The 12,766-nt window shown below is 24.5% G+C and overlaps 1 protein-coding gene across 1 annotated transcript in view; it reads right to left on the minus strand.

Moving 5' to 3' along the window:
• Positions 1-12,766, minus strand: part of LOC136080277 (uncharacterized) — a 43,441-nt gene that overhangs the window by 5,413 nt on the left and 25,262 nt on the right. Inside the window, exons 10-11 of the mRNA XM_065796892.1 lie at positions 9,152-10,336; positions 1,285-1,368 (exon numbers count right to left, since the gene is read on the minus strand). Coding sequence (XP_065652964.1) covers positions 1,285-1,368; positions 9,152-10,336 — 1,269 coding nt within the window. The remainder of the gene's footprint in view (positions 1-1,284; positions 1,369-9,151; positions 10,337-12,766) is intronic.

The following is a 12,766-nucleotide window of genomic DNA, read 5'->3' on the forward strand; positions in this document are numbered from 1 at the left end:
TCAATAACTATTTAAGAAATAAACTATTCAAAAGTATAATATAACCATCAGGTCTATGAAGAAATTAAAAGGTTGTTTAAAACCAAGTAATAAAACATTTCCTCATCAAACTCAGCATATAAATAATTAAAAAACCTCAACTAACCAAAGATTACCAAGAATGCCAATACTATTTAAAAAAATGTGTTGCAAGCTGTTGGAATAAATTAGCGCATAATGTAATTGATGTACCTACAAAAAACTCTTTTAAAAGTATTTTTTTGATGCTATTCCAAAAGCCCTGCTTTCTTTTATCAATATTAAACTTTTTATGTATAAGTTTTAATGATTATTGTAATAAATAAATAAAAATCTTTTAGTTTTCAGTTGCAGTTCCACAAGATGGAAGATCTTGCTTTACAAACTCTCGGACAACAGATTTTCAGCTCAGATTTGCCGCTATAAATCTAATTTCAAAGCAACCACAAGAAACTACTGCTGCTTTATAGCTGTTGTTTTACCTTCAATCAAAATATTGATTCATGATGAGTAAATGACTTGTCTTGGCAATGAAAGAGAACTTTTTGCAAAGCAAATAATGGTAATAAGAAAGTAATGAACCTAGATATGCAGTTTTTTCACATGAGTTCTTTAAACATAAGCTTGAAGTTTTTAGCATTGAGTTTTTTTCATTACATTCAATAAATTCAATTTAAAATTGGGAGTGTAAAAACTATTTCAATAAGATTAACCACAAGTAGCCTCCTCAATTGTAGTGGCCCTCTCGGCCTTCAGAAGGTGAATTATAAAAAAAAAATTAAAAAAAAATAATAATTTTTTATAGTAAAATAGCAAAAAAAGGAGTTTTCAATATTATTTTCAGAGAATCGCAGTTATTTAATCCAGATTATCCTTAAATTATGGATGTAAGTTAACAGTATTTGAAACAAAAAGACAATCAATAACTTGTGTAACTGTACATGCTTTTATTTTAAAAATATGCATGCTTATGGGGGCACCTAATTGCATCTATGCTCCAGGTTTCATGAAACCTCTCTGATGCCCTGATCATAAATGTGCATTTTTCCAATAAACAATTGTTGACATTGTTTAGAAGTATTGTTTTTGAAAAATACCTGTTTCATGTTAAACTTGAAATATGATTTTTAACCAACATTGTTTAAAAAATTTGTCATACCAGTAAAGAAATTAAAAAAAACTCTAATAAGTCCATACATTTACAGTATAAAGTAATAAATATATACTACACATTGAAATTTATGGTAAATATAAAAGCTTACATACCTTCGACTGCCACAATCTTCACAGTTAAATGTATATATCAAACGTTCTTTAAAATTTAGTAACGTATCACAGTTAGATATGCACCTAATCATTAAACATTTGTATTTCTTGTAGTAAAACTCAAGTAAAAATTAAAAATTAAACTTAAAAAATTGTTTCAACTAAAGCTGTATATATCATAAAAATAAAAGCTACAATAGAATGATACAGGCAATGTAAAATATTTTACAAAAAAAAATAAGTAAACTATATCATGTTTTTATGATATTAAAAAATCAAAAAAAAAAATTTGAATGAATTAAAATTTTTCATAGGTTTTAGGAAATATTGTGATTTTTTTGTAATCATTTTTAACATACCATAAATTGCAGAAAAAAAGAATATCTTAAAGTGATAAAACTAAATATCATTTTTTAAATAGTATGCAAAATTTTGAACTACTTAAAACTGTGTGACAACAAAGGTTGTACATGTTATTTACATTTTGAAGTGCCTGTGATGACAAGCAAAAGATTAATTTAACACTGCATATTTTTTGAACAGAATAATTTCAATCCTGCATAACGGAACAGAATAGTATGACTCCTGTATGTTTTTTGAGCAGAATAGTTTAACATTACAGTTAGTTTTTTTAATTAGGATTATGATATTAACTAGCTGGATTTTTATACTACAAGTACTATGAGCCTTTTTAATAAATATTAGCGCTTATTTAATAAACAATACTATCAAACATTTTGAAGACCACTAAAATATAGAATTATTTACTTTAAGTAATATATTAGGATTTGTTTTTGAAACTTTAATAACATTTCTAAGATTCATTTAAGCAATCAAACTGCTTTGTAATTAAAAAGCAAATGTGTACACTGAAAATGTTTAAAAAAATATGTAGCTAGTCTATATTGAGCAAATGTTAATAGAAAATACTGATGTGCTCACAGCATTTCCTATCAATATTTCTCTACAAATATATCTGGCACTAATGAAAAAGTAACATTAAGTATTTTGATATACATCTAAAAAATTAAAAATAAAAAATTTTTTTTTATGTTTATTAAGGATTTATTAATCTTTTAATATACTATCTTTTATAATGTATTAAAAAAGGTTTCTAATTTATAAGTAACATCTTTATTTTTTCTGTATCTTTAATTTTTTTTATTTTTCTGTATATTCAAATAGTTTATATGTATTACCTTTTATACTTTATATTTAAATTACTTTATAAATAAGTAACTTGATATCAATTGATAAGTTTATATTTAAAGAATAAAGTTTTGTGTATAAAAGGTTATACATATAAACTATTTGAATATACAGAAAAATGTGGAATAAAATAAAAGTTAAATGACAACTCAAGTAAACTAATATTAACTATTTACCAGAATAACCAAGAAGGAAAACTTTCCTATTTCAATCATTTTAAAAATAAATTATTGTATTGTTTTATTTATTTATTAAAATTGATTTAACTAGTAGCTGAATTAAAATACTGATTCGTAAAGTATTCAGGAAGTAACTGATTCACTAACAAAGTATTCATTAATAAAAATTTACAACTAAAAATAACTTAAAAAAAACAACCAAAATAATCTTAAACTATATGAAATTCATTACTACATTTTGAATTCAATCAATATTATTGGCATCTACCAGTTATGACGATGTTAAGTTTATCATATCTCTTTTAAACCTAAAAGAAAACTTTAAATTTTTATTTCTTCGAACAGGATAAAGATTTTAAAATGAAATTGGAAGTTTATCATTTATTTTTGTACTATTTTTAAAAGAGCAAAAAGAATTTATACTTATACTTAATGTTATACTTTTGTTTTTAGATTCCTTTTTGGCATTTAGAAACAGACTGTTTTAAATGTTTTTGTAAAATATAAATAACATTAAAAAAAAAATTCTTATTAAAGTTTTGTTTATATGTGTGCAGTTTTTATGAGTGTGCTGTTAAATAAAACTCTGGATAACTCAATAACTCTTAATAACTTAAACTCATATAAATTCATATAAACTCAAAAATGAGCCTTTATTTATGGATTATGCTCACAATAACTCTAACATTCTCTTACAAGCTAATATCTTAGTCCCTTGGAGGTTTGAGTTATTGAGTGTTTACTGTAACGTAACTGTTAAGCTGTTTGTAAATTTTTGATGACATTGTTGTAATGTTTGTGTCGATAGATGACTTGGATTAACTTAAAAATAGTGCCTATCATTAAAAATGATTATTGGGTCTTGGGTCACTTTATTACTGAAACTGGCTACATATAACCTTTCAATAAAAGACAAAGGTTCATTTTTTAATAGATTTTATTTTGTATGAGCATTTTTGCTTTGTGTTTTTTTTTTAAATATATTTCTGTTATACTTATATATGTGAATGGAAATCACCTTTGATGATTACGATCCAGATGATTTCTGTTTGCTATAAGTATTGATTTTTGGCACAAACAACAGCTATAATAATAATTATTTAATTGCCAAAATCGAAATTAAAACAGCTTAATTGAAAGATTTTATTAAAAGCACTTTACAGTAAAGTTTCTATCAAAAATGTCAAACCTATTAACTTATTTGACATAACTAGGACCCATGGCCTGTTTTTAGTATCTTCTTTTGCTTTTTAAACAACTCATAATGTGAGAGGGCTTAAAAAAATTAATTTATAAAAATTTTTATTATAACCTCAAGTTTCCACAAACATATATAACCTTAAGTTTCCACAAACACCAGGATAAATGCTACGCAACTGTCATTAATGGTAAAGATACTTTTTTTATGTAAAAAATGTTAAAATTAGTATTGTAAATTGTTAAACAAAAGCCAAAAGTTTTAAATCGATTAATTTTCTGCCTTTATCTATTAGAGTAAAGAGGTCAAATTAAGAACAAGTTCAGATATAGTCGGGTGTAGAACATAGTTACAATGACCTGTATCATACAAGTCCTGACAGGTTCTTTGTAATATATTTTAATTTTTTGTATTTTTTTTTTGTTACAAAAGTGTAACCATTTATACTTTTATTACCTTGATGATTACGATCCTGAGTTTTCATTACATACCTCTATAGAGCCAATTTTTATCACAAACAACAGCTATAATAATTTAAAACTTTGCCAAAGCCATATTAAAAACAGCTTAATTGAAAGCTTTTGTAAAGAGTTTGTTACAGAAAAGTTCCTATAAGATGTATTAAAGAGAGAGAGCTAACATATTTAACATAACTAGCTTTTGTGACCCATTTCTGTGTCCTCTTTTGCGTTTTAAATAAATATAATCTTACTAAGAAAGTAACATTTTATTATAGCCTTAAGTTTCTTAAAACACTGGGAAATATGTTATGCAACTGTAATCTACGTAAAGGATACTTTTATGTGAATAATATTGAAGTTGATAAGTATAGAAATGGTTGGTGTTGAAACAATTTGTCAAGACCCATAATTTATGGTTCTGTACGGTCATTATTTCTTTTTAATAATAACTTTTTCACAATAACAATTTTGTTTAAAACCAAACAAATCAACAGATTTATTCAATAAGATGTATTGGAATAAATACTCTTTTGATAAAAATAATTTTAATTTTGACATTTTTTTTACGAAAGCATTTATTTTTGATACTGCCTGTATGTATTTTGATACTGCCTGTATATTTGCACAAGTTATTTTGCATTTTCACTTCCTAACACTTATTCATAACTTTTGACCAGATAAAAGCAAACAATGAAAGTATTCTTTATATTGATCCTGTGCAAACAGGGCGGGTTTAAAGTTTAAAAACAAGTTTGTAAGTTTTAGTATTTAAATATTATAATAAATAAATTTTGAAGTTTTAGTGAAGTTTAGAAATAAATTTTCCTTTAGGTAAATTTTCTGAACTGATTTCTTGTTTTCTGGTCAATGATTGTCCACCAATCGCAAAAAAATATTGTCGATATAATTTGATTGCTGAACATCCTTGTAGGAAACGCATCACAATTTTTTAGTTTAAGCGAAATCAACCCAGGTACAAAATCAGGAAAATGATTAAAAACTAATCTTCTGCTCCATTTTTGTTTTCATAAATTTCTTTTACATCTCAAGAAAAAAAAAATTATGATTAGCATATAGCTGTGATAATCAATTCTTTTTTTACTTTTAATATAAAACTTATTTTTACCCATTTATTTTTTTAATTTTTAACTCAAAGTTTGTTTTTACTCAAGAAACGAGAATCGGTCATGTATGCAAGTTAATGGCTAAGTGTCTAAGCCACATTACATCTCTTTTTGATAACTGTGTGGTAATACTCAAAACCAAGGAATCGTTTAGAAGTGAGAGCCAAGGGTTGTTTAGAAGAGAGAGCCACAACTCAACACAATTTGATAGGTGACAGATGCCACTTTGCATTGAGAAAAAATTTCATTTTTTATTTATTCAATCAAAATATTGATTTTTTTTATTTTTTATTTTTCCTTTACATCTATAAAGTCTTATTTTTCAAAAACATAATTTCTTGATTTAAAACAACACCAAATATTTTCATTTGGATTCAAAGATTGTTGGCTCTAAATGCTTAATTTTCAATAACTATGGTTTTGATAGGTATATCATGATTATCTACAATTTCTACATGAATTGGGTATTTTTTATGTATGTTCCTTTACAGTTAACTTTAAAGTTCCACTAAATATTGTTTGGTAGCTCAGGCATATGTCAAAAAAAGTTAATAGCTAATCAAATATTTAATATAAATGTTTTTTACACTGAAAGTTGATAAACCACAAATACATCATAGTATTTACATGTGATTAAATAATTTCACTTTAAGAAGTGATCATTAAAAAAATATCCCAAACAAATGTATAATAACATATTTGGATAACCTTCTTTGATTAAATTTTTTTCACCTTGCTTTCATTATCTAATTTACAGCAAATACTTCTTTGTTATATGTTTCTTAAGATCTTTAATGACATAACAAAGGAGTTTGGTACAATACTTGACTAATTTTTTTATTTAATGCACATTCAGTTATGCATTAAATTTGACTTCATTCTGTCATATGAACTGTGACCAATAATCAGATCATTAGTACCATTACTCTATCCATCTTGCATTAGTTTTAGTGTAGTCTCTTCTTGGGAAAATTGAACATTTTGTTGTTTACTTCATTTTATACTTTAACAAAAAGCTTTCTTCCAAGCATTTCACGGTTAGGGGTCATAAACTACATTACCTAATTTTTGACCATTTTTGACCTCTTCCCCCCCTCGTCACAAAATCGTAACACTTTAGAAGCAAGTTCTGTGTAAGTCCTCACAAACCACTAACCCACCCCCTCCACCCAAAATGAGTGACATAATTTGTGGAGACCCCTGGTCTCAATTAACTGATTAAATGTCTACAAACTCTTGATTTTCAGAAGCTTTAAATTATACATTTAGGCCAAAGAAAAACTGATAGTTAATGATGGTTCATCTATTAGGGCAGATATTACAATATTAAAATCATTATTTTGAAAAAAATTATCACAATTGACTTTATATATATATATATATATATATATATATATATATATATATATATATATATATATATATATATATATATATATATATATATATATATATATATATATATTTATATATATATATATATATATATATATATATATATATATATATATATATATATATATATATATATATATTGCTGTTTTAATATTGCTACAAAACCAAAATGTATAAATAAGTATTTACATGGCCGGGGCAAAAAGAAAACAATAGTAGTCTTATAACTAAGCCCCATAGGTTACATCGTATTTTTATATTACAAACAGTTATTTTAAAAGATAAATTTTTATAACACTGTTAAAAGTTAATTGAAATATATATATATATATACTTTTTATTTAATTAACAAAAGCTAAAAAACATAAAAATTTGACGCAACTTAATAAAAGACAATAAAAACCTCAAGATATACAACAAACAAAACAAAACAAAGTTAAATATAAGATTTGAAATAAATAGTTATAAAAAGAACTATTTGTGAAAGTAATTAATTAATAATTATTAATAGGACTAAAATTTATTTTTTACACTGTTTAAATTAATAATAACAAGAACAGAAAAATATATATATATAAAAACTTTTTAAAAACAACATTTTGAAAATGGACTAAAAAGTAAAAAATAAACTATTTCACAGAACCCAAGAACATTGTGTGCATACACAACCTGAAATATCATTCAAGTTATTGACTAAAAATGTTGGCGCCAGTAAAAATGAGTTGTACTTAGTTGCCCAACATTTTCAGCCATTGACTTTAATGATATTTCAGGTTGTGTACAAACAAAAAGCCCTTGGGTCCAATGAAAAAGTTTATTTTTTACTTTTTAATTCATTCTTAAAATGTTGTTTTTAAGTAGTTATTTTTATATTTTTTATTTTTTACTTTTTAGTCTATTTTTAAAATGTTTTTTAAAAATATTTTTATGCATATATACATATATTTTTTTATTTTTTACTTTTTAGTCCACTTCTAAAATTTTGTTTTGAAAAAAAATTTTTTATATAATTTTTTATTATTCAACAGCGATTCTAATTATTTACACTAAAGTAAAATGCTAAAAGTTAGTTGTTTATTGATTGTTTTAATTACTTTTCTCAATGATTTCTTTTTTTTACGCTAAACTATAGTCTGTTTTGGGTTGTTTGTTTTAATTACTTTTTTTAACGATTTTTTTATTATTACCGCTGACATTGTGTTTGTTTTGGACCAACACAAAAAAAAAAAAAAAATAAACAAATAAACCGACAAAAAATTACATAAACTGTTGTAAAAAGAAAACAAGGCGACTTGTTTGCATAAGGAAAAAAAATTAATAAATAAATGAAAAAACAAAAAATTAATTTAAAATAAGATGAAAACAAAGTTAAAAAAAAAAAATATTAAAAAAACATGTATATATAAAAAAAAAAAATGTATGTATAAAAAATGTGTATATAAAAACATAAAAAATAAAATAAGTATATAAATAAATAAGTATATAAATAAAGTATATAAACAAAATAAGTAAATAAATAAAAAGAGAATAAGATTATCTTAGATATTGAGAAATTTCTTGTCTTAATTTGTAATTCAACGTAATTCCTTGTCAATAGAAGTTGTAGTTTTGATGTCATTATTAAGTTTATAAATCCATAATTTGGGTCCTCGATTTGCAATAGAGAATTTTTTGGCCGTATAATAGGTTTTGGGCTAAATGTAGTTCTGATTTAAAAATCTAGTAGAGTAAACATGATTTATTTTGTTAAAAAAAGGTATTAAAAACTAAAGGCATTATTTTTTTTTATCAATTTTTATACACAGAAGTATCTGATAAATGTATAGTTGATAAACATTTAATATATTTAGATTATTAAATAAACCTTTTGAGGGCGTTAAACTATTTATATTTGAAATAATTCATACAGCATATTTTTGTCTACTGAGTAGGTTTTTTTTATCTTAGTTGGGTTGGTGCTGCACCAAGCAATGTTCCCATAATTAAGGTAGCTGTGAATAAAAGAAAAATATATATATTTTAAAAGGTTTTGGTTTAAAAACATTTTAGGTTTATATAATAAGCCAATATTTTTTGATATTTTATTTTCCATTATACTTATGTGTTTATGCCATGTAAGATTTGTTATTTCTTTTATCAATTGTTATTTCTTTTTTATTTCACTTATGACCTGCAATTTTCTATTTCAGCCACTGTGTTAATTATACTTTTGCAAGTTTTTATTTGTATTTTTATTATTCTAAAAGTATTATTTTTAAAAAGAAAAAAAAGAAGAGTGGGAAATTAAGCAATTTAACATACTTTATTGCGACAGTTGGCAAACTTTCAGAAATAAGAACTTCTTGAACAAAACAGCTTGTTTTGTAGCAATCGTTTGAATATACATCTTTTCCTGCATACTTTGTTCCGCAAACTTTAATATGGTAACTAATTTCTTTTAAAAATTGTCGTGTACTAAAAATGATTTCTGAAAATGCTGAAGAAATATCTGTCCAGGATTCATTAAAACATGTATCATTTGGAAATGTCAGATTTAATAAAGCAACGTTCTCCATAGCAACTTGAGCATCAGAAAAAATTGAAGCAACTTTACAGCTCCACCTGAAGACTATATTTTGAGTTCCAACTGTTGGATCATCTGGATCATAACTAGACATTGCACTTACTTTAAAGTTTTGATAAAAACTTTCCATTCCAATTTTCTTTTTGTATGCAACAGATACAAATAAACCTTTATCAATATCAATATATAATGGTGAAAATATAACATTTAGGTATGCAGTATAAACAGCTGAAATACCACCATAATTACATTGCAATGACAATATGTAAGTACCAAAATCAAGTGAGTTTTTTAAAATTGAGTAAGTAACTTTTTGATGATAAAGCACACCTTCTTTTTTTGCTACTATAAGCTTTAAATCAAGACTAGTAAGATTCCATTCAAAAGTTAAAGATATATTATTACAAAATGAACCAACATTTTCAACAAAAGCTGTTAAATCTCTTCCAGCACTTTTTATAATGGTCATTGGATTGTATATAGTCCCATAATAAAAACTTACATTGGGAACACAACAATTTGCTACTATGATCGGAAAAAAAATTGAACTGAGAGTCTGAATATTATTCTTGCATGCAATTGAAATGGTGTAGTTGTTAATATTTTTATATATATGCTGAACTTGAAATGAAACAGGACTTAAGTTTAAAGTCTGATTATTTACAGAAAAATTACCATCTCCCCAATCAATTGAGTATAACATATTTGATCCAGTCTCTTGAAAAATGTCTAGCGTTATACTTTTGTTTAAAGATAACTGAACATATCCATTAAGGGATATTGGTGGTGTCGTAATGACGCTTAAAAGAGATAGGTTGCAAAACACTCTTACATTCGTAGAATTTGTGAACAAGGGTGAAGTAATATTTCCATCATTATCAAAAACATATGCAGTGATTGTATATTGTTGACATAAAGAATACCTAAAAAACATATTTTAAAGTAAAATAAATTTTTAAAACAACTTTAACTTATAGCGAAACAAAGAATCAATAAAATTAAGATACTTTTCAAACTCAAATTCTAAAGAAGTTATGGTTTAATAAATAGTTGTGAATGATATTATTAAGTCATATTTTATTAAAATACTACTTAATCATAAAAAAATTCTGCATTCTGCATTCTGTTTCGTTTATAACCTAAATGTAATAGTAAATAAATGTTAAACAGAAAGGTTAAAAGAACTTGGTGTAGGCATCATAAAACTAAATCTTAACTAGGCTATTTAAATTACATTTATTTACATTTAATTTAGATTATTAAAATTGTTTTTATATTATAATTCTAAAAAAGTTTTTGGTAGATTAAATTAGCGCATACCTTGGTAATCTAATGTTTTATATTTATGTTTAATAATAATCATAAGAATAACAATAATAATAAGAACAACAACAATAATAGTGTTAAGAACAATAATAATAATGATTACTATCATTAAATTTATTATTACAAAGGTCAACAAAAAAAAAATCTTTTTCTGGTGCTGAGCAAATAATTTCTTTTTTATATAGCATTTCTCATTTTGAATTTAAACATGCAACTCATTTTTCACCATTGCGTCAAGATATTTAGGTTCTTTAGCATTTGGAGTAAAATCCCTAAAATTGTTTAAAAATAGTTATTCAAAAATGTGTCAACCTGGGTCTCAAAAGAAGCGTATTATCATAGAGGTTTTTAATATAATATTCATTTGTGATAAAAATATGTACTTTTTGTATTATTGCTGAGAAACATTGTGTAAAAATTTTTGAAAGAGTCTTAAGATTTTTTTTACATAATTTTTTTCTCACTAAGTTTTAAGCAAAAATATTTATGTGTTTTAAAATCTCTATGAAATTACACTTCTTTTGAGACCCAGGTTGACATACTTTTAAATGAATTTTATTTGACAATTATTATATTACAATTATTATGCATATTAGAGATTTTACCCCAAAAGCTAAATATTTGAACTTAAATATCTTTACAACTTGACGTGATGGTAAAAAATGAGTTGTATATTTGAAATCAAAATAAGAAATACTAAACAAAAAACATATTGTTAGCTCAAAACCAGAAAAAAATTTTTTTGTTGATCTGTGCTGTTATTATCATTATTGTTATTATTATGATTATGATTAAATATAACCATAAAACATTACGTTGGTGTGTATTAAATATTTCTATCAAAGTTTTTTCCAAATAATAATATAAAAAAATAAATATTTAAGCTCATAATTGTTGGGAACACCTTTTCTGAGACAATTTAAGTCGTTGTGGTGAAGAAACAAGCCAGGTAGATATATTAGCTTATTAAAATTGGTTGGTTCCTTTTTATATGCGCAAACACAAAAAATTATCTAATTTATAATCATAATTTTCATCCAACTGCCATCCATTTTTTACTCCTAATATTTGTGCTAAGATATATATATATACATTCATGTATGTGTATATATATATATTATATATATATATATAGATATATATATATATATATATATATATATATATATATATATATATATATATATATGTATATATATATGTATATTTATATATGTATATATATATATATATATGGATATATATATGTATATTTATATATGTGTATATATATATATATATATATATATATATATTTGTATATATATATATATATATATATATATATATATATATATAAAAAATAGTGTGGCCCTTATTTTTAAACTTTCGAATTGTTTAGCTCCCAACCCTATTTCTTGTTCCAATCATGAAAATAATAATTTATACAAAATTTTAGCGTAATTAGACAACTGTAAGTCGACCCTCATCGCCCATGAAGTTTCAAAATTTTTGCCCTGAGAGTCATTTTAAGGTGAAAAGTTTAAAAACTGTTTTCAAAACTGTTTGTGCTGCTCGTGTAAAGTGACTTTTAGATTGTCTTCTTTTTAGACAGTAAAATGGCATCATGTTCGTCTAGGAGTTCGTCACAAAAGTTAAGAAAAGATTTTCATGTCTGTCTTGTTGGCTACATTTCAAATCAAATCGTCGGAGCCAAATTACCTTCAAACTGTCAAGTTTTACGCGTTTTCTTCTACGATGTAAGAGTTGTAAAGCTTACAACAAAGGAAAGTGCAATACTGGTGATTCAAGAAGTTTACATTTTTGGCAAAAAGCACGAATTCCTAATAAAAGAACTGACAACTGTATTGAGAAGTTACTGTAACTATATGAAGAATGGAAAGGCTAACAAAAGAATTTGACAAGAGGTGCAGGCAAAGACAAAGAAAAAAGAGATATCTTTGTAGACAATATGGATGATCTGTTTGACATAGCTCATTCAGAAGCTATGGAACAGATGAAAAATGAAGGGGATAAGAATTTCTTTA

Source organism: Hydra vulgaris, chromosome 05, assembly GCF_038396675.1.
Source record: "Hydra vulgaris chromosome 05, alternate assembly HydraT2T_AEP".
Classification (NCBI taxonomy): domain Eukaryota; kingdom Metazoa; phylum Cnidaria; class Hydrozoa; order Anthoathecata; family Hydridae; genus Hydra; species Hydra vulgaris.